The sequence below is a fragment of the Phacochoerus africanus genome, chromosome 6, assembly GCF_016906955.1.
Source record: "Phacochoerus africanus isolate WHEZ1 chromosome 6, ROS_Pafr_v1, whole genome shotgun sequence".
NCBI classification, from domain to species: Eukaryota; Metazoa; Chordata; class Mammalia; order Artiodactyla; family Suidae; genus Phacochoerus; species Phacochoerus africanus.
In genome coordinates, this window is record NC_062549.1 from 107,154,333 (window position 1) to 107,179,650 (window position 25,318).

Consider the following 25,318-nt stretch of genomic DNA (forward strand, 5'->3'; position numbering starts at 1 on the left):
TATGACTCAAAATCCAGAAGCCATAGGAAGAGAGATTTACAAGTTCAGCTAAATAAAGCAAAATTTCTGCATGGCAAAACAAAGCAAAAAAAACAAACCAAAACAAAACAAAAAAACAAAAACAAAAAAAACCTTGAAAATCAAAAGATAAAAAACAAATTGGGAAAAAAAGAAATCTACATTGGCATCACAGTCAAAGGACTATATTTCTTTCTTTTTTTTTTTTTTTTTTGGCCCACACCTATGGCATATGGAAGTTTCAGGGCTAGGGATCAAATCCAAGCCACACAGCTACCTATACCATAGCTGTGGCAATGCTGGATCCTTAACCTGTTGTACCACAGTGGAAACTCCTTTATTTCTTTAATACTTCATATTTCTTTAATATATAAAGAGCTCTTAGAAATTCATAGAAAATAATAATCTTAAAAGAAAAGCGAGCAAAAATACAGGATCTGATAGTTCAAAGATAAGTAAACGTTCATGATCTGCCCTTTAAACCTTTGATGTGTTGAGCCCCACCAGAGTAAGAGACATACAAATTAAAACCCCAGTGACACACTGTTTTTCATGTTTCAGAATGGCATGTTCCACTCTGACCACTCTCTCTTATGCAGGCGATGGGAAAATAAGCACACTCTTGCACTGTTGGTGGGAACGTCAAGTAGTTTAACTTCCACAGAGGACAAGTTAGCAATATCATCAAAATTACAAATGCAAATATCTTTGGACCTGACAATTCCACTTCTAGGAGTTTATCCTACAAATACACTTGCTTACAGCAACATATACTTGGTTATTTGTTAAGTCTTCATTTATAAGGGCAGACAATTGGAACAGATTAAATAAACCATAAATCATGGCGTATGAAACAGTGGAATTGTATACGGCTAAAAAAAGAATGAGGACTCTCTCAATATGTTTTTATATATTTTCTTAACTTTTGTTTAAAAGGGTAAAACTAGGACCTATATTATATTATATATTCCTGAGTAACTCTGGAAAGATACATAAAAAACTAAGGACAATGGTTACCTGCAGGGGGAGGGTTAGAAACTAGATAGATGGAGAACAAGGATGGGAACATTTTTACTAGGATATTCTGAATGATAAATAATCTATATTTAAAAATCTAAATAAAATATTTCAAAAAAATAATTTATGAAGTATCTATTATATAGAAAATCACCTTTCTGTTAAGTAGTTAGGAAAACAGAAATGTCATAAAGGACATAGACATGCCCTTGAAAAGAGTACAGTTAATTTCTTCGACTAGAACACCTGTATGAGAAACAACATGAAAATTATAAAAAATAAAATTACCATGAAACCCATTGAAAATGTACATCCTGAGGAAATGTGAAGAAAAGGATCAATCTGGGCAGGTTCCTGGAAGAGCTAAGTTAGCGCCTCTATCCTAAAGGAGGCAGAAGACCTGGGTTTGCTGAAAGGAGGGAGCAGAGAGTAACGTGGTTCACAGGAGGCGTGAACCTCAGGAAACTGAGTACAGAAAATGACCGGCAAATTTTTTTGGCTAACATAGGAACGGCACTGTATCATAGCTATCTTCAGGAACCCTTGTGGGCCCTGGAATGGTTCCTCATAAAGAAGAGACATAGGAACTCCATCTTTCCCCCTGAGACAACATAGCACTATTTCTAAATACACAGTATGATTCTGATATGGGTGGGGAAAATAGCAAGATGAAGTCAAGTGGAGACTTTGCACTGAATTGAAAAAATTCGAATGGAAAGATAGAAGAATAATTTTGTGCATTTGGATAGTCATTTTGAAAGCAAGGAATCCTTTTGACTGAAGTCCATATCTCGAGTTGATTAGTTTGGATTTCACAGGGAAAAAAACTAACTTATTCCTTTTCTTCGTTTTTGTAGAGTTTGAAAATTTTGCGAAACATGAAAAAGAGTAAGTTTCTTTTACTTATTTTCACTTGTTTTTGTTGGTTTGTTTGTTTTTGGTGGCACCTCTGGCATGCAGAAGTCCCGGGCCAGGGATTGAACCCATGCCACAGCAGTAACCCAAGCCGCAGCAGTGACAATGCCAGATCCTTAACCTGCTGAGCCATCAGGGAACTCCTTTTTCACTTGTTTTTAGAATATAAGGGTTCCCATTGTGGCTTAGCGGAAATGATTCTGACTAGTATCCATGAGGATATGAGTTCGATCCCTGGCCTTGCTCGGTGGGTTAAGGATCTGGCATTGCCATGAGCTGTGGTGTAGGTTGCAGATGCAGCTCAGATCTGTCATTGCTGTGGCTCTGGCACAGACTGGCAGCTGCGGCTCCAATTAAACCCTTAGTCTGGGAACTTCCATATGCTGCAGGTGCGGCCCTAAAAAGAAAATACCACGCCACTTCCACAATTATGTAATTTTTCCTTATATAACCACTCTGAAAAAAATTAACACTCTCATTTCTAAACAGAGCCTCACTAGGGTCCTATGTATCAGAACAGTCACCCCCAAGCTTTACACTGTGCTAGGCTCCACAATGCTAATATTCAGTAGGGAGTAAGGGGAAGGAAAGTTTGTTTGATAGACAGGAATAATCACATGATATGTGGCACTTCCTACCCATTCTAAGATGCTGTCATACAAGTGTATTATTTAAAATTCCCAGCAGCCTAACCTCAGATGTATTTTCTTTGAAAGTAGTCACGGCGAAGCATATTGTGAAACCAATGTGTTGGTTTAATGAAATAAGCCAAATATTGACACATTTCCATTTTTACCAAGTATTATTAGCAATAAAAGTCTGTTGCTTACTGTTTTTCCTATATTGCACAGAAAACAAAACTCAACTCCTGAAACTGTGGGAAACTGATTATCTCAGAAATCCTATTTACAATTACACAATATAAAACATGGTGATATATTTTTTATAAACTTGAGCTCCTGGGTTAATCATCAAGGACCAAATAGATACTTGGTATTCTCCTGGTATTGTAGGGAGGGAGAAAGAGCGCTGAGAAAACTTGATTTACAATACTATCTAAGTAAGAAGGTTTATAGGATTACAATTGAATCGTATGCTTTTCTTTTGAGTTTTCACTCTATCTCCCTATCCATAAACTTGTGCTAGTCCACTTTCATTGCCACTGCACTTGATCTCTAAAGTGAACTGATTTCTCACCTACAGTGGGCTAAAGCATGATTGGAAAATACACTCTTTCCTCTAAAGTCACTCAAAAGCGAATTTAAACATTTCAAGAGGAAATCATAGTACAAAACATAAGAAATAAAACAGCTAAAAGCAAAGAAATGAGTGACTGTGACTAGCCAGCCAGAGACTGATTTTTATCAGCTTAGTTTATGAAATACCTAGTTTTAGTTCTCTAAAAAAAGCAGAAAACAAAATAAAAAACTTTCTTTCTGTAGCTCCAATCTTGTCTCGGGGATACCAAAGATACAGAAATTTCAGGTAAATTTAGGTTGACATAGATTCGAGTCTGAATCTTTGAGACTCTAGCCTTATTTCTAGTAAGAGCTCCCAGGTCATTCTGTAGATTTAGGCTAATTTCTGTTTCTCAGCTGCCTTCATCCTCTGGTCTTTGGTGCTTAAATGAAGAACAAAATCCAGCCTCTAAAGCTGATCCTGAAGTTTTATACTTATCTGCCTTTGCTTGCATGTGTGTTCTCTTTCCCTTCTAGAAGGTCCCGGACTCCTAAATTCTATATATTGTCCCTTTAGCCTGGATCTCTTATCAGTCCTACTTTGAACAAAATTAGGATTCTTCACTCGTTGTTTTAAGTTAGCATCCAAACCTGATGTCTGCCTCTTTCTTTCTTTCACTTATGTGCTGAATATTTGTTGAGTGCCTACTATGTGCCAGACATTATGCAAGGCACTGGGTACCTGATGGTGAACAGAATAGTGTGAATTTGGGAGTTCCCGTGGTGGCGCAGTGGTTAACGAATCCGACTAGGAACCATGAGGTTGTGGGTTCGGTCCCCGGCCTTGCTCAGTGGGTTAACGATCTGGCGTTGCCGTGAGCTGTGGTGTAGGTTGCAGACGCAGCTCGGATCCCGCGTTGCTGTGGCTCTGGCGTAGGCCGGTGGCTGCAGCTCCGATTCGACCCCTAGCCTGGGAACCTCCATATGCCGCGGGAGCGGCCCAAGAAATAGCAACAACAACAACAACCACAACAACAAAAAAGACAAAAAAAAAAAAAGAATAGTGTGAATTTGGTGTGTTGTTGGAACTCAAAGGAAGTCATAGCTGCAGGGTACTAAGGGGAGAAAGGGGTAAGCTGTGTCTGAAAGATGAGAGAGATGAGGGAGAGGTAGTTAGAGCCTTATGGGCGTGAGATGTTACGGGATCTGTTTTTTGAAAAGATCCTTCTGGCTGCTGGTTGAAGCTGTCAACTATCATGCCTGATGCCTATTTTTAGTGGGAAACTTTAATTGCTGAGAAATCCTTCAATGCCAAGTGACAGAAAGCCCAACTTAAACTAGTGTAAGCAGAAAAATTTGCTGGCCTGTGACCAAGAGTTCAGACGATGTAATTAGGGCCTAATCTCTCATTATGTATCTCCCAATGTTGTTTCACTCCGTGTTAGCTCAGTCATAGGCAGGATGTTATCATGTAATTTTAAGCTTATGATGAAAAAAAAAAAATGAGCTCTTTCCTGGTTGCTCAAGCAACAGCCTGATGCCTCGTGTTGATTGGGCCTGACTGTTTTGGCTAAACCCCTAAACCAATTATTGCCAGAGTAGTCAATGCTCTGATGAAGAGGACAGTGTTACACCTTATTTTTAACAATTGTTACATGTGGACATTGACCAATAAGGAATGAGGTCAGGCCTAAATAACTGGTGTGACCATGGCAAAGTACCAACTGACAGCTCCAGTCACTGGTCAGTTCCTTGACCTAAGGGTGGAATCAGCTTCACCCTAAGTATGAAAGCTGAAAACTGGAGAGGGGTGATTTCTTAAAGGAAACTCCAAGTTTTTTGTTTGTTTGTTTGTTTGGTTTGTTTTGTTTTTGCTTTTTAGGGCCACACTCATGGCATACAGAGGTTCCCAGGCTAGGGGTCAAATCAGAGCGGTAGCTGCCGGCCTACGCCGCAGCCACAGCAATGCAGGATCCGAGCTGCATCTGTGACCTATACCATAGTTCATGGCAACACCGGATCCTTAACCCACTGAGCAAGGCTAGGGATCAAACCCATATCCTTATGGATGCTAGTCAGACTCGTTAACCACTGAGCCACGACAGGAGCTCCCAATTCAAGTTCTTTTATCAGAAGAAGGAATTAATGCTGAGTAGGCAGCATAAAAATATTGATGACAACCCAAATATTCAGAATAATAGTTCACTGAATGTATATGCGAAATCTTAGTCTCCAGTTGTAAAAAACCAATATTCTCTTTTGGAACAATTGCTTTCTTCCTGAAGGATGTATATAGTTCTCAGCTCATACGCACTTTAGCGATGACTGCTATCCCCCAACTTTCTCACCTTCACCTACTTATTATGTCCCTATTGTCAGTGCCTGGGCCAATGCTTGACACATAGTAGGTTTTCAATAAAATACATATTTTAATTGAATCTGATTGAAATGCATGGTCTACTCTAGTGACTCATACTCAAGTAGCTCTGAGAATGGGGCGATGTTTCTAGAATCTTAGTATTGGGTATTGGTGCACAAAACACATATGCAGTCCTTACACTACATTCTGTGAATGAACCAAAAAAAAATGTGAATATTTAATCATTTCTCCCTAATTATGTACTGTTTCTTAGAAAGTTTATACAAACCTGAAATTATCTTTTTTTTTTTTCCGACTACACAGTGCTTGTGCAAAATATGGATCATGTTTCACTGGATTGTTTTCAAAATTGGGCAGAAACTGATGCATGAATATATTAAGGTGCTGGGAATAGAACTACATACATATATATGTACTATATATATAATGTATATATATATAGTCTTTTCAGGGCGGTGCCTATGGCATGTGGAAGTTCCCAGGCTAGGGGTCAAATCAGAGCTGCAGCTGCTGGCCTACACCACAGCCACAACAACACCAGATCCAAGCTGAATCTGTGACCTACACCACAGCTTGTGACAATGCTGATCCTTAACCCACTGAGTGAGGCCAGGGATTAAACCTGCAACCTCATGGATACTAGTCGGGTTTGCTACTGCTGAGTCACAACAGGAACTCCTGAGAAATATGTTTTTAAGTTTACCTATATGTAGCTAAAATACAAAAACAAGGCAACATAACAAGGATTTGGGGAGATTCTGGGCCTAAGTAGCATCATCTATAATGAAAAAAAAAAGAGTAGGCTGGGAAGTGAAAAAAGATATTCCAGGAATGGAAGATGGTTGAAAAAAATCACAGGCTTGTCATGGATGAACTAATGTGAAGAACAAATGATTTAAAAGTGTGCAAAGAATGCTGGCACAACATTGTAAATCAACTGTACTTTAATAAAAAAGTAAAAGATTAAAAAGTGTACTAAGAATGGTCAGAGTGCAAAGAAAGATGAAGTTGAAAGCCAAAATGAGAATCCCAGAAAAAGTTGATTCACAATAAAATGGATCTTACTGAGTTCTTTGGTGATTTTCTTTAGTGTTGGGTTTACTACACAAACAATGTTTGCAAAGAAAATAAATCTTTTTAAAAAATATGCACACAAAAATGAGAAAATTATAGTATCACCCCATTTGTAAGCATCTGTATTTTGTTACATTTGATAGTGATGTGTTTATATGGAAGTACTAATTAATTTGGAGAAAATGTTTAATCTAAACAGTTATGTAGTCTGAGTTAGTCTTTACTCTTTCCCTTACATTTTTTTCTTTTGACTTCTAGATGTCTGTAATTCTTCCCCACCAAACAAGCCTGCAGACCCTGTTCCGTCAAATAACTCCAGTTCCTTTCTGAATTTTGGTATGTGTGTTACCTCCCAGCAGAGTTTTAAAAAATGTTTATCTTAATTATTCATGTATAGTATAAAATATACAACTTTAAATGATTTAAGTTTGCATGTATAAGTCCTTATATTTATATTATTTTCCATGCCATTTACATCCATCCATCTATCTATCTATCTATCTATCTATCTATCTATCTATCTATCTATCTACATTTTTAGAGCCAAACCCGTGGCATATGGAGGTTCTCAGGCTAGGAGTTGAATCAGAGCTGAAGCTGCTGGCCTATGCCACAAGCACAGCATCGCTGGATCCGAGCTGTGTCTGCGACCTATACCACAGCTCACGGCAATGTCGGATCCTTAACCCACTGAGCAAGGGCAGGGATTGAACCCGAATCCTCATGGATGCTAGTCGGGTTTGTTAATTGCTGAGCCATGATGGGAACTCCATATTTTTATTTTTGACCTCAGCCACCTCTTACACCTTACATAGGCCTGAATTACATAGCATATGTGGAAAATAAAGCTAGGTAACCAAATGATCACATTGGCAGGTAGTAAATGAATGTGAAAGCCGAATGAAATGTTACAATACTTCAACAGTAATAAAAAAAATGTACAAGTGTGATGAAAAGAAGAGCAGTATTGCTATCCTGTATAATTCATTCAATGGTAGCTGAAGCCCAATTCTGACCGTTTAAAGGAATGTTTGCCCAATTGCTCCTAAGTATAAGCTATACATTGAAATGATAATTTTATATTAAACATTCTATTGTTCTTTTTTTTTTCATCTTTTTGCCATTTCTTGGGCTGCTCCCACGGCACACGGAGGTTCCCAGGCTAGGGGTCGAGTCGGAGCTATAGCCGCCGGCCTACATCAGAGCCACAGCAACGCAGGATCCGAGCCGAGTCTGCAACCTACACCACAGCTCACGGCAACGCCAGATCCCTAACCCACTGAGCAAGGCCAGGGATTGAACCCACAACCTCATGGTTCCTAGTCGGATTCGTTAACCACTGAGCCACGACGGGAACTCCAAACATTCTATTATTCTATATGCCAAATTCATGACACTATCTAAAGCAATAATATGTATACTATAACTTTTTGTAAGAAGTACAGTAAATAATGTAGGCTATTACTACTAAAAATGATTACTAATCAAAAGCCAGATCCCCCTGAAGAGGTCTGGGGAATCCCCAGGGGTCCCTGGGAACTGCTGCTCTATGGTATCGTCCTTATCTGAATAATCAAAATTGTTGCTGCCACATTCAAATTGCAGGTGACAAGAAGAGGAGAGAGAAATGTGGAAGAGGTGTGGCCTCCTCTTCTGATCTAAAGGCACTGACTGCCCTGAAAGAGGCAACATTACACTGGCTCATTCCTTTCCCTTGAAGAGAGCTTATACGTGTGCTATATCTAAATTGTAAAAGACACTGGGAAATGAAATAATGCTGGGCATACAGTTTCCCATATACTATTCTATTCCTGAAGAAGAAGCAAGGAAAAATTTTGGTGGACAGATAGCAATTTCCGCTGTACCTGGTGTTATGGTCCCAATCTTACTATGGCAAAATATTTAACTAGAATCTCTGGATCTATTTCTTGGGCTTTAAAATTTTTATTTGGATTACATTAACTCTAAAGTTTAAAAGGCTATAATTAGAAACAAGGTATTCTTCTTATGAAATCATTTAGTTAGAAAATTCAGGAGTTCCCGTCTTGGTACAGCAGAAGTGAATCTGACTAGGAACCATGAGGTTGTGGGTTTGAACCCTGGCCTCGCTCAGTGAGTTGGGGATTCGGCGTTGCCAGGAGCTATGGTGGAGGTTGCAGATGCGGTTCGGATCCTGTGTTGCTGTGGCTGTGGTGTAGGCCAGCAGCTGTAGCTCCATTTGGACCCCTGGCCTGGGAACCTCCACATGCCCCAGGTGTGGCTCTAAAAAGCAAAAAAAAAAAAAAAATTCAAATGAAATATTATTTAACCTATGAGAAAAGCACCAAACTCTGGAACACAAATGTTTCTTGCTTCCTTCTTTTCTCTCAATGAGAAATAACATTTGAGTAAACTCATGGCCCATCTAACTTTACAATGACCTATGATCTGAGGATAAAATATACAGGTGCCTCCATGCTGTTTCTTCAAAGTTGAATATTTTACCTACATGAAAAACAGCACTTGGAGTTCCCTTCGTGGCTCAGCGCTTAACCAACCTGACTAGGATCCAGGTTGTTGGATGTGTGTTGCATCCCTGGTCTCACTCAGTGGGTTAAGGATCTGGTGTTGTCGTGAGCTGTGGTTTAGGTCACAGACGAGGCGAGGATCAGATCCCGAGTTGCTGTGACTGTGGTGTAGGCCGGCATCTGTAGCTGCGATTAGACCCCTAGCCTGGGAACCTCCATATGTGGAGGGTGCGGCGGCCCTAACAAAGACAAAGAGACAACAAAAAAAAAAAAAAAGAAAAGAAAAAAGAAAAAGGGGCAATATAGGTATTCCTCAAATTTCAGATACTTAGTACTTGCATGTTATGTTCTTACTTCTATTCTCAGTCTATTTGGGTTAATTCAAACTATCTGGACTAATGGATGATTTTGTAACTATTGTGTGAAACAATTTAACCTGGAATATTTTTCCTTCTATTTTACTTACCACTCTGAAGAGTAAAATGTGCATGAATTAGGCTGTGTTCCCCCCCCCCACAATTTTTTTTTTACCATCACCATTAATAAATTAAATTTTAGTGGGTTTCTGGGTTTTATCCTCTTTTCTTCTTCCCTTATCTCTTTTTCTTCCAGTTCTGATATAGTTTTGTGGTTTAGATTTAAGCAACACTTGAGTAGTTTACTATGTGCCAGGCGTTGAGCTAGAAGCTTTAACAAATATCTGGTCGTTTTCATCACTTCTATAAGGTATTAAATTCCCACAATTTTATAAGATGATGAAATTACCTTTGAGTTTTGTTTTCCCTTTGTATTTTGATTCTTTCATTGCTCAATCTGAGCCCTTAAAGTTGCTGAATGCAAGAATACCTTGAAAATATATCTCCACCAAATAAAAGCAAAGTTATATGTTGCTAACGTGATAAAGAACCTATGTCACCAACCTGCATATATTCTGAAGTTACCCAAAAATAGCCTTCATTGGTTATGCAAAATTGCCTGATTCTCCTTCTATGTGTGTTCTGTGGGTGAGGAGGTTGGAGGGGAGTATTTGAGGGGAGAGATAAATAAAAAGAATTAACTACTTAGGTTTTCAGGATTATTTCTTTATTTTCAAATATAATCTCTGAGTAAATTGAGGGCTTTCTGGGTCGAAGTAGAACTGGATTTAATACAATAATTTTCTAAAGCAATAGTGCTTATTTTTCTGAAATTTAAATTTCCTGGGTTTTTTTTGTTTGTTTTATGAATGAGTGGTGGATGAAAAGATGCAGATAAAGGATATTACTAAAACAACAACAACAACAAACAAAACAAAACAAAAACAAAACAAAACAGATTAAAAAATGGGTGAGGGAATTGGATAGAAATTTTTCCAGAAAAGACATATAAATGCTCAACAGGCACATGAAAAGATGCTTAATGTCAGTAATCATAAGGGAAATGCAAACCGAAAACCACAATGATATAGCATATCAAATGTTAGAATGGCCATTATCAAAAAGACAAGAGACAAGCGTTGGTGAGCCTATGGAGAAAGGGAGCCCTTGTGTAGTGGAAATGTAAATTGGGGCAGTCGCTACGGAGAACGGTATGGAAGTGCCTCAAAATATTAAAGATAGAACTATTATATGATCTAAAAATCCCACTCTTGAATATATATATCTGAAGGAAATGAAATTATCTCAGAACAAATATTTGTACCTCCCATTCATTGCAGCTTTTTTTTTTTTTTTTCTTTTTAGGGCTGCACCCTTGGCATATGAAAGTTCTCAGGCTAGGGGTCGAATTAGAGCTGTAGCCACCGGCCTACACCACAGCCACAACAACGCAGGATCCGAGGAGTGTCTGCGACCTACACCACAGCTTACAGCAACACTGGATCCTTAACCCACTGAGGGAGACCAGGGATTGAACCCCCATCCTCATGGATCCTAGTTGGATTCAGGAACTGCTGAGCCATGAAGAGAACTCCGTATTCTGGCTTTATCTACAATAGCCAATTCACGGAAATAACCTATGTGTCCACTGATAGATGAATGGCTAGAGAAGATATGAGAGAGATGTATGTATACAGTTGACTCTTGAACAACACCTGGGTTAGGGGTACTGACCCCCTTCACTGCAGTGGAAAATCCTCCTATGGTCACCCCTGTCCCACAGGAACTTGGTTCCAGGCCCTCCCATGGATACTAAAATACAAGGATACTGAAGTCCTTTATATAAAATGTTTTATTTAGTATTTGCATATAACCTACCTACATCTTCCTGATTACTCTCAATCATCTCTAGATTACTTATAATACTCCATACAATGGAAATGCTATGTAAATTATTTGCTGATGTGTGGTAAATTCAAATTTTGCTTTTGAGACTTTATGGAAGGATTTTTTGAATGTTTTTGATCCACTGTTGGTGGAATATGCAGATGTGGAAATTGTAGATGCATAATCTGATGATAGGGAGGGCTGACTCTATATATACATATATGAATATTTGAATATTATATATGAAGGTATATACACATATATTCATTCACAAAAAAGAAGGAAGTCCTGTCTTTCTTTTGTGACAACATGGATGGACCGTGGGGGCATTACTTACTCTAAGTGAAATAAATCAGACAGAAAGACAAATACTTTATGTTCTCACTTATATGTGGAATCTAAACAAGCTGAGCTCACAGAAATACAGTGGTGGTTGCCAGGGGCTGGGAGGTGGGGGAAATGGGGAAATGTTGGTCAAGGGGTACAAACTTCCAGATATAAGAAGAATAAGTTCTGAAGATGTAATGTACAGCATGGTAACGTAATTAACAGTTCTGTATTATATACTTGAAAGCTGTTAAAAGAAGAATCTTAAATGTAATCACCTCACACACTAAACGGCAATTATGTGAGGGGATGGAGGTGTTAACTAACCTTAATGGGGTAATCATTTTGCAATACATACATGTAGCACCTTAAACTTATATATGTCACGTGTGAACATACATATGTCAATAATATGTCAACAAATTTGGGAAAAAAGCCTATTACATGCTGAATTAGCAAAGGCTATTATAACCAGGGTCCTTTCATCTATTACCATTATTAAATTTGTAAGTGTTCTACAATTTTAAAATGTTATTAGTATTGTTATCATTTAAATATTAACCTATTAGAATGCCTTTACAATCTATTACTAACTTAATCAAAGATGCGTCTAAACTTTTGGAAAAAACTCCATGTATTTGCATGTATAATACACTCTAAAATCCAAGTGATAATTCTATATAAGAAATCTTTTTTCATTCAATTTTGTTTTTGTTCCCAGGTTTTGCAAATCGTTTTTCAAAACCCAAAGGACCAAGGAAACCACCATCAACTTGGAATCTTTAACACAACTTTGGAATATAGACTGGAACTGAATCTGCAAATAAAACTACTAGAATACTGCTAGCTAAAATAAATGATCTATATTCATAATACCAACAATGAAGATATGGAATGTGTTAGTTTTTAAAAGAAAAGCAATATGCAAATAAGTGCCAGAAGTTTTACATTTTCATCTCATTTACATTGGGTTGGGAACGTGCAAATAAGAGTTTGTCACTTGAGCTATGTATAAAGAATGCTGTATAAGAAAGTTTTAGAATGGACTTATTTTCCATTTTTGGAAGTTATTTTATTTTACTTTACTTTTCTACCTAAATAGAAACTCTAAAAGACTTGTAAGAATTGGATCTCAATTAAATGTCGGATACTGCCAGAAATGACTATAAATAGCATTTTGAAAAGTCTTACCTTGTGGTTACAGTACAAAATTACTGCTTGTGACAACGACTATTCTCTGGGAGTTATTTTTGCCTAAATGGAGTATACATCTTTCTAAATGTTGTGGGAAATAAGAGTAGTAAGAAAAGAAGTTATATTTAAGAGAATAAAATATGTATGTAATGCCAGTAATCAATCTTTTATGTGGATACACCAAATAACAAGAGTTCAGTTACATTTCTGATGAGTTTTAGGTGAAATTATTCAATTACTAAATCTAGAAGAATAATCAACAAAGTAGCTATCTTTTGATAGCAATTTTTTTTCATCTCAAAAGTCCTATATAAACTTGGACAATTTATATTCAGCTCATCAGAGGTACTACTAGTTAAATTTTTTTTTCTATGTGAATATGGCTCTGTGTTAAGAAAGTTTATCTAATTTTATGTAACAAATAAATTAGCAGGTAATAATGAAGCATTCCGCTGAATTCCCCTCAACGATTTCATTTAAAATTTTTATAAACTTTCTAAAAATCAAATACTTAAGACAGTATTTGTTCTTCAATATTTTTCATTAGCAATCCCAATGAAGGCACACAATGGATGAAATATTACCTGTTGTGTAATGTATACAACAGGTGCTCAATAAACTTCTGTTTTTAAACTAACTTTAGTGTTCGTTGAGTTGAATCCTTCTTGAGGCACTAGAGGTACCAAACCACAGTGATTTTATCTGAATACTTTATTGTAATCTATTACTTCCGAATATCTTTATCAAGGAGATAAAAATCCTAACGCGATGGCGAAATTGTAAATAAATTTCTGTCCAGAAACCTTGGGGAGCAGTGACGATTTCTGGAGTGTTCTCTGGGAGGCACACTTCTCAAGTTTATGCAACCTTAAACGATTTGAAAAAACCTCAAATTCCTAAACACGCTTTTCCATCTAGAATTTTTTCTTAACTGTAGAGAGCGACTCGACCCTTCCAAGCACTAGCTGGGATGGGGCTCGACCGCGAGCTGGGGCGGCGCTGATCAGTCTCTCAAGCAGTTCTTGCACCTGCCTCGTCGCGCCTCTACTTGTAACCATAGCAATCGGTGGCTAGGAAGAGGTTCAAAAATGTCTGATTTGCAGTTCCGCTCTATTTCAAAGCAAAATCGCCCTCAGAACACATTACTAAGTGCCCCTTTCCTCCGCATCTCAACGATTGTGCAAGGGTAAAGGCCGGAGATTCTTTTACCTCACAAAGGTTATGGAAGGAAGAGGAAATTTAAAAGTAACTATGGAGACACCTCCTCTGTGTTAAACGACGAAGGGGCAAACGGAGACGATAATGGGAACGCGCCGACAGACTCGGAAAGCCATTAACATTGTTTCGGCCGTTAAGGCGGTTGGCGGCAACTCTCCGCCCAGCGGCGGTTGCGTCGCATCCCGAAGCGTGACTCGGCGCACGCTCTCTTTCTGCTCCTCCGCTTGCCGAGCCAGCGACGCGGAGGGGGCGCGGGGGAACTACCGCTCCCGTGAGGCTCTGCGCGGCCCAGGGTGCTTTACAATAGAGCTGGGTCGGCGGGGCCTGCGGAGAAGAGCTGGGAAGTGCCGCTTCCGGCTTGTTCAGCTCCGGACGAAGAATGGCCGAGAAGTGGAGGGTGGGGGAGAGACTCCAATGCCCAGCGGGCCGTGCGCGGGCGGCGCCTGCGCGGTACGCGGACGGGGGGGCGGTCGGGCCATTTAAATGTGTGTTTGTGGGTGAAATGGCTGCGCAGGTCGGAGCAGTGCGCGTAGTACGGGCGGTGGCGGCGCAGGAGGAGCCGGACAAAGAGGGGAAGGAGAAGCCCCATGCTGGGGTCTCGCCACGGGGAGTGAAGCGGCAACGTCGAGCGAGCAGTGGGGGGTCTCAGGAGAAGCGGGGGCGGCCGAGCCAGGACCCCCCTCTCGCTCCCCCTCACCGGCGCCGTCGCAGCCGCCAACATCCCGGGCCGCTGCCGCCAACGAATGCCGCCCCAACTGTCCCAGGCCCTGTTGAGCCTCTGCTCCTGCCGCCTCCACCGCCACCTTCGCTGGCACCCGCCGGGCCCGCTGTCGCTGCCCCGCTCCCCGCTCCGGGCACCTCGGCCCTCTTCACCTTCTCGCCGCTGACGGTGAGCGCGGCCGGGCCCAAGCATAAGGGCCACAAGGAGCGGCACAAGCACCATCACCACCGCGGCTCTGATGGTGATCCCAGCTCCTGCGTTCCGGGAGAGCTCAAGCACAAGGACAAGCAGGAAAACGGCGAGAGGACTGGAGGGGTGCCTCTAATCAAGGCCCCCAAGAGAGGTGAGAGCGGGCGATGTGCCCCGAGCTTGAGTTCCATCTAGGTCTCCTCTCTCTGTTGCGATATCCCGCCCCTTTAGCCCTGAAAGACGCCACCCCCCTGCTTACCTCCTGCTGCTCTACTCCCTTGAGCCTGCTGGGGTGGACCCTGGATTTCAAACCGTTGACATAGTCTGACCTACTTGGGGCTCCTCGTTTCGAGGCCGAGCTGTCAGTTAGTAACCCCCTTGTCCCCTCCCGAGCCCTTACCAACGTTTGTTTTCAAATTCGCCAGGCTTTCCGCGCCGCGCGGTCCTTGGCGTGGGATTAGTAGGTGGGTTATTAAAAACTGCCTGTCTAAAGTAAAGGTTTGTCGCTGAAATCCTTTTTTCCCGTTTTCCTTGATGGGAAGCTTTAATATTCGCTCTCTTCTGCTCCAAAATATTTACGAGTGTGGTTTGGGGCTTTAATGAGTTTAAATTTTTACGGAGATCAACTCGACTCACTGGTTTTCTTAGGTTCTGCAAGGTGAGATATCAGATGCAGTTTATCTTGGTTGTTTTTTTACTTGGAGGTAAAAAAATCATTTTTAATCTTCATGTGCAATCTTAATTTTCAGAAAAGTAGTGGGGGAGGTTTCCTCTCCTTGATCCTAGACTATTGGCCCAACCGTACCTCTGAAAAGTGGCAGTGTTCAGTAGTTGCATTTTAATCTGTCTGGCACAGCAAATTGAGAGTTTATTTATTTCCAGCAATCCTCTCTAGAGTCAAGAATATTTAACCTAGAAAGTGAAGAATTATCTAAGTGAGTGTGGGTTCCAAAGAAATTAGGTTGACTAAAATTGGGTTTTCCTATTTCCTAGTACCTATAGCGTTTATTTACATTCTCTTTAGCAGAAAAGGCAAGGCGAATAAGAATTTTGATTATGCCCTGTGTTTGTACTTTGTATATGATTTTATATAGTTTGTTAGTGTTATCTAATCAAGAATTTAAATACTGTGTTTCTTAGTACTGGGGCAGTTATTGCATGTTAGTGAACTTGTCTTTCAGTCTAAAGTTTGGTGAGTCTTGGATTTCTCCCACATATTTGTTCTTAACTTAGGGCTAATAAGTTTTTTTGTGGTGCCATTTTCAGATATTGCAGTTCCTTGCAAATAATTGTGTGATAAGCTTTTATTGAATTGAATTAAATCTTTCTTCTTTTGGTGTATCCAAACCCAAATTCCTCAGGAATAGCACTTATGCCAAACTGACACGAGTGTCTGTTTCCACCACCAGTATGCAGTGGCCTTGCTCTCTTTTTGTTTTTACCTTTATTTCTCACCTTCTTTCATGTGTATATGTGTTTTTGTGTGTTTTAACTGTACAGAGCTAGTGGGACTCTCAGAGATCATCCAAGTCAAATTTGTATTGTAAAAGAGAGAAAACTGAGGCCTAAAGTAGTGAAGGCACTTGTCTAACCTAATCACAATAACACGTATCCCCCAAAAAAATTAAAAAAAAAAAGACTCGTTGGCACAATAGGGAGTAGAACCCAGATCTCCTGAATCCTGGTTCAGACTTCATCCCCAAGCTGCATCATGTTGCTTTCTCCTTTTGCTCTTCATTTCCCCCACTTCTTTCCTTATCCTTTCCCTGTGCCGTGGCTTCAGGGTGGCAGTAGTCATTCCCATTAGGAATTTTTGACCTATCCTCCTCTTAAGGGGGGATAGTGGCAAATTAATGTATAATAATGTATTCACAGTATGACAATTTTCTCTGAGAATTGCAAAAGCTGTATCTTTAAAAAACAAAAACAAATCATTAACCCAGTGCTGCCAAAACTTTGTCCAGTGATGGGAATGTTTTCTATAAATGTGTTGTCCAGCATGGTAGCTATTAGTCATCTTCGGCCCTTGAAATAAATACTGAATACTTGAAATGTGGCTACTGTGACTGAGGAACTGAGTTTTTGATTTTATTTCATTCTAATTAATTTATGATAGTTTCCTTAGGCTAGCAACTACCACACTGGGCAGTGCAGCTCCAAGCATTTGTAGTTTGCCAATATCTGAAGAAGGAAAGTGGGTTAAGATTAGATCATTTAGGGAGTTCACTAATGTAATCTAGTGGTTAGATTCGGCACTTTTACCAGCTGCTGCTGCTGCTGTGGCCTGAGTTCAATCCCTGGTCTCCGAACTGAGATCCTATATCAAGGTGCTGTATGTGTGGCCAGAAAAAAAAAAGTTAGGCCATTTAAAAATGTTTAAACATTTAGGTTTTTCTAAATATTGACATGTAATTGACATTTAACATTGTGATTAGTTTTAAATATATAAAATAATGATACAATATTTATATGTATTACAAAATGATCACCACAATAAGTCTGGCTTAAACATTTTGACTTTAGAAATGAGACACTGTTGGATTACATGTCCGGGGGGGAAGGTTCCCTGCCTGGCCAGATATATTGGGGAAAAACAAAGTGTACAATAGCCTTCTAGATACATGACCCATGCTGACATTTTAAAAATTCTGAGAATCTTACAGAAAAACTGATTTAACCTTGTTTAATTCAGGTTTTGTACCTGTTTTAATGGATACCTTTTGTTTTTCCACTGAGTATCTTTATACGTGTTATAATAGTAAACATACCTCTGGAGTCTACCTGAGTTTAAATTGTGACTCTGCCCCTTCCTTTGTGACCAGGAACAAATTAACATCCCTCAGTTTCAGTTTTCCTGTCTATAAAATGGGGTTTTGGAGTTCCTGTTGTAGGCCAGCGGAAAGGAATCTGACTAGTATCCATGAGGATTCCGGTTTGATTCCTGGCCTCGCTAGTGGGTTGCTGTGAGCTGTGGTACAGGGTTGCAGATGTGGCTCGGGTCTGGCATTACTGTGGCTGTGGTGTAGGCCAGCAGTAGCTCTGATTCAACTCTTAGGCTGGGAACTTCCATATGCCTCAGGTATGGCCCTAAAAAGCAAAAGAGAAAAACTAAAATAAAATGGGGTTTTGGAATTTCTTTTATAAGATTGTTATGTAGATTAAATGAGGCGTTATGTGGAAAGCTCTTGAAACAGTGTCAGTCATTAGGCACTGTGAAGACTGCATTTTGTTATTTTATCGTGCTTGGTCCTTGAAACAACTGTAAGGTTAATATGGAGAGTGGCTAGATTCTTACAGAACTATGTCTTCCCTTCTCTTATCCTCAGATTTTCAGAAACTATTTTAACTTTTTATTTTGAGATAATTATATATTCATAGAAATTGCAAAACTGGTACAGGGAGGTCTTTACCCTTCACTAATTTCCTCCAAAGGTTACACCTTACATAACTATTGTATAATATCAACACCAGAACATTACACACAGTGTTGTGTGTATAGTTTTGTGTCACCTTTTTTTTCTTTTTTGGCTATGCCTGCAGCATGCGGAAGTTCCCAGGCCAAGGTTCCAGTCTATGCCACAGCAACAACCTGGGCCACAGCAGTGGCAGTTTAGGATCCTTAACCTGCTGTGCCACCAGGGAACTTGTGCCATCCTAACACCTGTAGATTAGTTTAACCACCACTGCAATCAAGATAACTATTCCATCACCACAAAGATCCCCCTTGTGCTATCCCTTTGTAGTTTTAGAACATCCCATGTTTTCACCTTCCTTAGCCTCTAGAAACCATCAGTTTATTTTTCAGCTCTATAATTTTGTCATTTTGATAATGTGACATAAATGGAATAATATGGTATATGATCTTTTGGGATTTTTTTTTCACTCATTACGTTTTCAAAATCATTTCAAGTTGTGTGTCTCAGTAGCTCACTCTTTTTCACTGCTGAGTAGTGTTCTATGGTATGGATATACCACAGTTCAACTAGTCACCTTCTAAATAACATTTTGATTATTTCCAATTTGGACATTATGGATAAAGCTTCTGTGAACATTCACATTCAAATTTTTGTGTGGACGTAAATTTTTATTTCTCAGTGAATGTGATTGCTGGGTCATGTGGTAGGTATATGTTTGGTTTTGTTTGTATTTTTGGTTTTTTGTTTTTGGAAGATAGGGCCAAACTTTTTTGGATTATCTGTACCATTTTACATTCCCACCAACACTGTATAAGAGATCCACTTTATCCACATCCTTGTCAGTATCTGGCATTGTTACTATTTTTATTTTGTCTATAATGATACCTCATCATGGACTTAAGTTGCATTTCCCCAATGGCTAGTGACATCTTTTCATGCTATCATTTGCTGACCATATATCCTCAAAATGTCTTTATGTCTTTTGCCCATTTTCTAATTGTTTGGGTTTTTTTTACTACTAAGTGTCAAAAATTCTTTATATATTACACACACACATATATCCTTTATCAGAATAATGGTTTGCAAATATTTTCACCCACTCTCTTGTTTTTTTATCCTCTTAACAGAGTCTTTACAGAGTAAACATTTTAAATTTTGTTGAGGTCCTATTTATTAATTTAGTTTCATGGATTATGCTTTTGGTGTCATGGGTAAGGTCCTACAAACTAGGTCCCAAAGATTTTCTCTTGTTGGTGTCCCCAAAATTTTACAATTTTTAACTTTTACATTTGAATACCTGATTTATTTTAGTTAATTTTGTATAATGTGAGGTTTAGGTCAAGGTTCTTTTTTTTTTTTTTTTTTTGCCTGTGATATCCAATTGCTCCAGCACCTTTTGATAAGAAGACTAGTCTTTCCCCATTGAATTACTTTTGTACCTTTGTCAAAAATTGGTTCTATTGCCTATTTTTATACAACTAATGAGCTAAGAATAGTTTTTACATTAAAAACATTTTTTAAAATTATTTACAGGTTTTTACATTTTAAATGGTTGGAGAAAAACCCATGACACGTAAGAATCATATGAAATTCAAGTTTTCTAGAAATAAAGTTTTATTGGGACACCACTCCACTCATTCAAATGTATTGTCTGTGGGAATTTTCATACTACGGCAGTATAGACATTACATGGGACAGACCATATGGCCTGCAAAGCTTACTCTTTGGCTCTTTATAGAAGTTTGCTGACCCCTGAGATAGATCATTCAGCTAAGACACATGCACACCAGCCCAACAGTATTCAATCCAGATTCATGTAGAAGTCAATTATAAATTTTGAATTCTAGACATTTCAAGTTGCTCGTAAATAGTTGAAAGAAAAATTTAATCTATGGATGTTAAGGTAAGCCTGCTTCATGTATAAAATGAAAGTAAAGGATTTTTGAAGAGGTGAAGTGTCGCACTTCAAATTTTCTCCTTAGTGTATGAAAGAACTGAATCTAGAATACAGGTTTTTGTTTTGTTTTGTTTTTTGACTCACGGGTCAGTTCTCTTTTCACTTTTTACAAAGCTCATTTGCATTGTTAATTAAGAGATGTTAGGAGTTCACACTGTGGTGCAGTGGGTTAAGAATCGCTGGCTGTGGCTTGTGTTGCTTTGGAGGCATGGGTTCAATCCCTGTCCTGGTGCACTGGGTTAACAGATCTAGTGTTGTTGCAACTGTGACATAGGTGGCAGCTGTGGCTCAGATTCAGTCCCTGGCCAGGGAATTTCCATTTTGCTGTGGGTGTAGCCGTTAAAAAAAAAAAAGGTACTAAAATATTTTTTTGTTTCTTGTAAGCAACAGGTTTGAATCTTGATGAAATATTATAGATACTTTTGCCTTTTTTTTTTCTTTTTATGGCCACACCTGCGGCATATGAAAGCTCCCAGGCTAGAGGTTGCAGCTGAGGCCCACGCCACTGCCATGGCAACACGAGATCCAAGCCACATTTGCTACCTGTGCGGCAGGTTGTGGCAACACTGGATTCTTAACCCACTGAGAGAGGCCAGGAATCCCCATGGAGACTATGTCCAGTCCTTAACCTGCTGAGCCACAATGGGATTCCAACTTGTGTCTTTTGAAATCTTAATTTTTTTCTGTCCCTCTTATTACTCATAAAAAACCTAGAACAAACTTCCTCAAAAAAAAAAAAACATCAAAATAAGTAAATGCTTCTTTTTAGTTTTTCTTGGCTAATGAATTTTTGATCTTAGTAGTATTTATATATATACACATACTTTTTTTTTTCTGTCTTTTTAGGGCCACACCCATGGCATATGGAGGTTCCCAGGCTAGGGGTCCAATCAGAGCTGTTGCCGCCGGCCTGCGCTACAGCCATAGCAATGCCAGATCGGAGCCACATCTGTGACCTACACCACAGCTCATGATAATGCTAATTTCCACTGTGCCACGATGGGAACTCCTCACAGTTTTCATCTTTGTCCAACTGCTGTCGTAGGAAGAGTGTACCTAGGTTACACAACTAATCGGACTTTTCTGTAATGTCAAGAAGCTATTTGCAGGAATTTTAATCCAGAAACAGCTGATTGTTTTTGGTGATAGGAGTGGGGAATTATTTGGGGATTATGCAGAGACCTGAAATAATCAAATAATCTCATTTATCAGAACAACACCTTCAGGCACTAGTATTTTTTTCTTACCCTAGAGAAAGGCAAAAAAGCTTTTAAGGACGTTTTTGCATAACCTAAATAATGTTATTTTTTGCGATTATGCAGAATTATTATGTTGTGGGTACTAAGTAAAATATTTGTTGAATATACTGATGTTCCTTTTATTGGAGGTTCTTCCAAGCCACCTCAGGTCCCTTAGTTACAATGAGATAATTTTAGTTGATCATCTAAGGGGAGTGTTGCAGAGGAGTAGATAAGGCAGAAAGGAAGAGCATATGGTATAGTGTACTGGAAGAGTTGTGGAGTCATACAGGTAAGAGTTTGAATCTAGGTTGTCACCTACCATCTTTGTGACCTAATATAAGTAACATACCTTGGTTCAAGCTCTGTTTCCTTCTCTGTAGAAAGGATTTCCATATCTACTTCACTGGTTTGTTTGGGGATTAAAATGAGCTAATAAACATGATCCCTAGCAGACACTTGGTGACTAATAGTTTTCTTCCCTTTCAGAGATCCCCCCCCCCTTTTATGTGATTCTCCTGTGGTATACCACATTGTACTCTAGGATGATAAATTCCAGCTCTAGTTTTGATATGCTAGAGTTATTGCCAATTATTTCAAGGAACGTTATCAAATATTGTGAAAATGATAAAGATGGTGAGGGAGGGCTCATTCTGTGTCAAATGCTGTGATAAGGGCCTTCTGTTCATTGTCTTAATTCTTACAATAACTCTGTGAGATAAGTATTAGTATTAATAGTATTTTAGATGGTAAAATGGAAGTTTAAGAAGATTTGTGAGCTTGCCCAGAGGCCTTAGTTAGCAGTAGAGTCAGGACGTTAACCTAAATTGGTCTAAGTGTGAAGCACCTGCTCTTAAATAGGACAGTCTGCTGCCTCTACAATTCAACTATTTTAGAGTAATAGCACTAGTTAACATGTCTTGAGTATTTGTCATGTTCTGGGACTATTCTAAATATATACTTTGTTTTACACTGATTTTATGAGGAGGTATTATTTCCCCCCATTTTACCAATGAGAAACAAGGTACAAAGTAACTGTGAAGGTGTTACTGCTGTGAAGTGGTAGGACAGGGATTCAGCCAGTCACTTTTATTTATTTGTTTTTTTGTCTTTCTAGTACCACACCTGAGGCCTATGGAAGTTCCTAGGCTATGGGTTGAATTGGAGCTGCAGCTGCCAACCTATACCACAGCCATGGCAACTCGGGATCCAAGCTGAGTCTGCGACCTGCATCACAACTCCTGGCAACGCTGGATTCTTAACCCACTGAGCAAGGCCAGGGATTGAACCTGAGTCCTCAAAGATGCTAGTCAGATTAATTTCTGCTGAGCCATGATGAGAACTCCGCCAATCACTTTTAAGCACCATACATAATTAGAGGGGTGGCAGGAAAAGTAAGACAGTGTTACAAGCATGCAATGATTTACTAAAATGATGGCCTTCAAAATCTGCAGTTTTTTGGTTTTGTCCTTGGTTTTTTCTTTTTGTCTTTTTGTCCTTCTAGGGCCGCACCAGTGGCATATGGAGGTTCCCAGGCTGGAGCATAATTGGAGCTGTAGCTGCCCGCCTGCCAGAGCCACAGTAACACCGGATTCGAGCCATGTCTGCGACCTACACCACAGCTCACGGCAACACCAGGTGGTTAACCCACTGAACAAAGCCAGGGATCGAACCCACAAGCTCATGGTTCCTAGTTGGATTCGTTACCCACTGAGCCATGATGGGAACTCTTTGTCCTTGGTTTTTATGTGGAGCTAGTAGAACTTTTAATAAGACCAAAGAGAATTTCCTTTCAAAAATAAAACTTTACCTTTTATTATGATTAATAAAATATAAAAAATTATAATTGTTTTGCTTATCCACCATAATTTTTAGGAATTGGGGCTATCATGTATTTTTTAGTCTGAGCTGTAATTCAAGCATAGTAATGGTATTATGAATTTTTAAGTTTTGTAATATGGCCAGGTAATTTTTTTACATTAAGGAAGGATTCAGTAGTGATGTTAAATGGTAGTATTTAATTGTTGCTAATATTAAGGGTATTACCACATATGAGGATTGATAATGTCATGTATTAATCTACAGTTACAACGACTTTTTTTTTTCCCCCTAGTGCTACTCCTGTGGCATATGGAAGTTCCGAGGCTAGGGGTTGATTCGGAGCTGCAGATCTGGTCTACACCACAGCCACAGCAATGTGGGATCCGAGCCGCATCTGTGACCTATACCACAGCTCACAACACCAGATTCTTAACCCACTGAGCAGGGCCTTGGGATTGAACCCGCATTCTCATGGATACTAGTTGGGTTTGTAACCTGCGAGCCACAATGAGAATTCCTTTTTTTTTTTTTTTTGGTCTTTTTGATCGAACCTGCAACCTCGTGGTTCCTAGTCGGATTCGTTTCTTCTGTGCCACATTGGGAACTCCGAGAATTCCTTACAGTGACTTTTTTTTTTTTTAAAGACAGCCAGCAGGTTGTCTCTCAGATATTTGTATCTTTTCCTCTGTAGAATTACATACTTCTCTTTATATTTAATTTCACAGTTTGATATGTGAAAGCTGTCCTTAATCACAGATACAGTGTATGTTAGTTCTTTTTCTGTTAAAGAATGGATGTCAGTTAAACATTAACTTTTGCACCATAGGGAAATACTCAAAATGTTACTCCCTAAATATGTTCCCTGGAAAGCTAAAAGCACTCTACTAGAAATGGAGATTGTGAGGACTTTAGACATTGACTTTTTAAAAAAAATTGCTACATAATTGACATATAACACTGTGTACACTTAAGGTATAAAACATACGGATTTGTTACATTTATTGCATAAACATTGACTTTATTTATTTAAAAAAATTGTTTTGCTTTTTAGGGCTGCACTGCAGCTTGTGGAGGTTCCCAGACTAGGGGTCTAATCAGAGCTACAAGCTGCTGGCCTACGCCACAGCTCACAGCAACACCAGATCTTTAACCACTGAGCAAGGCCAGGGATCAAACCTGTGTCCTCATGGATGCTAGTTGGATTCGTTAACCACTGAGCCACTGTGGAGCTCCCAGAAACACTGACTTTTAAATAACATTTTTAATTCAAGGCAGGACAACCCCAGTATCATTCTCTTAAAGCAATGATGACTAATCTTACTCTAATAACCTTTAACAACTTTGTACATATATGCCATTGTCAATTAGTTGCCACCACAATGATTGAAAAATAAATTTTCTTTATTCATGGAAATTCATTAGCTAGTATGATACAGCTAGTCTGAAATATCTGTAAACAAAGCTGAGCTTTCTTTATCCCAGCCTTAGATAAGAATCAAAATTTGAAAAATAGGATTAGTGAGGAGATTGAAATTTATTTCACATTTCAAACTTTTATGTTGAAATATGAAATTACAATCAATTTAAAGTCCATTTCCTTGTATGGTGGTTTTATTTGAGATAGATAGGCTGTGTTGGATTAATTGAATGGTTCTCAAATAAATGAGTTTTGGAATAAAATCTGCAGAGATTTGGCCATGATAGAAATACCATTTGTAAGCTGATAGTAATATAGAAAATGTGTTACAATCAGGGTAGCTCCTTCTTGGTATTAACTTCAGTGGCAGATCTAGGTCACAATTTATCTTCTGCATATACCAGATACCTCCTCTGATGCTTAAAATAACAGGGTCTATTTAGAGGTATTTTTTTTTCTTTCTTTCTTTCTTTTCTTTTTTCTCCTGC

The 25,318-nt window shown here is 39.1% G+C and overlaps 2 protein-coding genes across 4 annotated transcripts in view; both read left to right on the forward strand.

Moving 5' to 3' along the window:
- The window catches only part of PTPN22 (protein tyrosine phosphatase non-receptor type 22), a 65,172-nt gene extending 51,682 nt beyond the window's left edge, over nucleotides 1-13,490 (forward strand). For all 3 annotated transcript variants that reach the window (XM_047784971.1, XM_047784972.1, XM_047784973.1), the window contains exons 19-21: nucleotides 1,893-1,923; nucleotides 6,841-6,918; nucleotides 12,381-13,490. In XM_047784971.1, coding sequence (XP_047640927.1) covers nucleotides 1,893-1,923; nucleotides 6,841-6,918; nucleotides 12,381-12,445 — 174 coding nt within the window. In that variant the 3' untranslated portion in view covers nucleotides 12,446-13,490. The remainder of the gene's footprint in view (nucleotides 1-1,892; nucleotides 1,924-6,840; nucleotides 6,919-12,380) is intronic.
- A 481-nt stretch (nucleotides 13,491-13,971) lies between these two features.
- RSBN1 (round spermatid basic protein 1) overlaps nucleotides 13,972-25,318 on the forward strand; it is a 49,072-nt gene continuing 37,725 nt past the window's right edge. Inside the window, exon 1 of the mRNA XM_047784974.1 lies at nucleotides 13,972-15,135. Within this exon, the coding sequence (XP_047640930.1) occupies nucleotides 14,451-15,135 (685 nt within the window). The 5' untranslated portion in view covers nucleotides 13,972-14,450. The remainder of the gene's footprint in view (nucleotides 15,136-25,318) is intronic.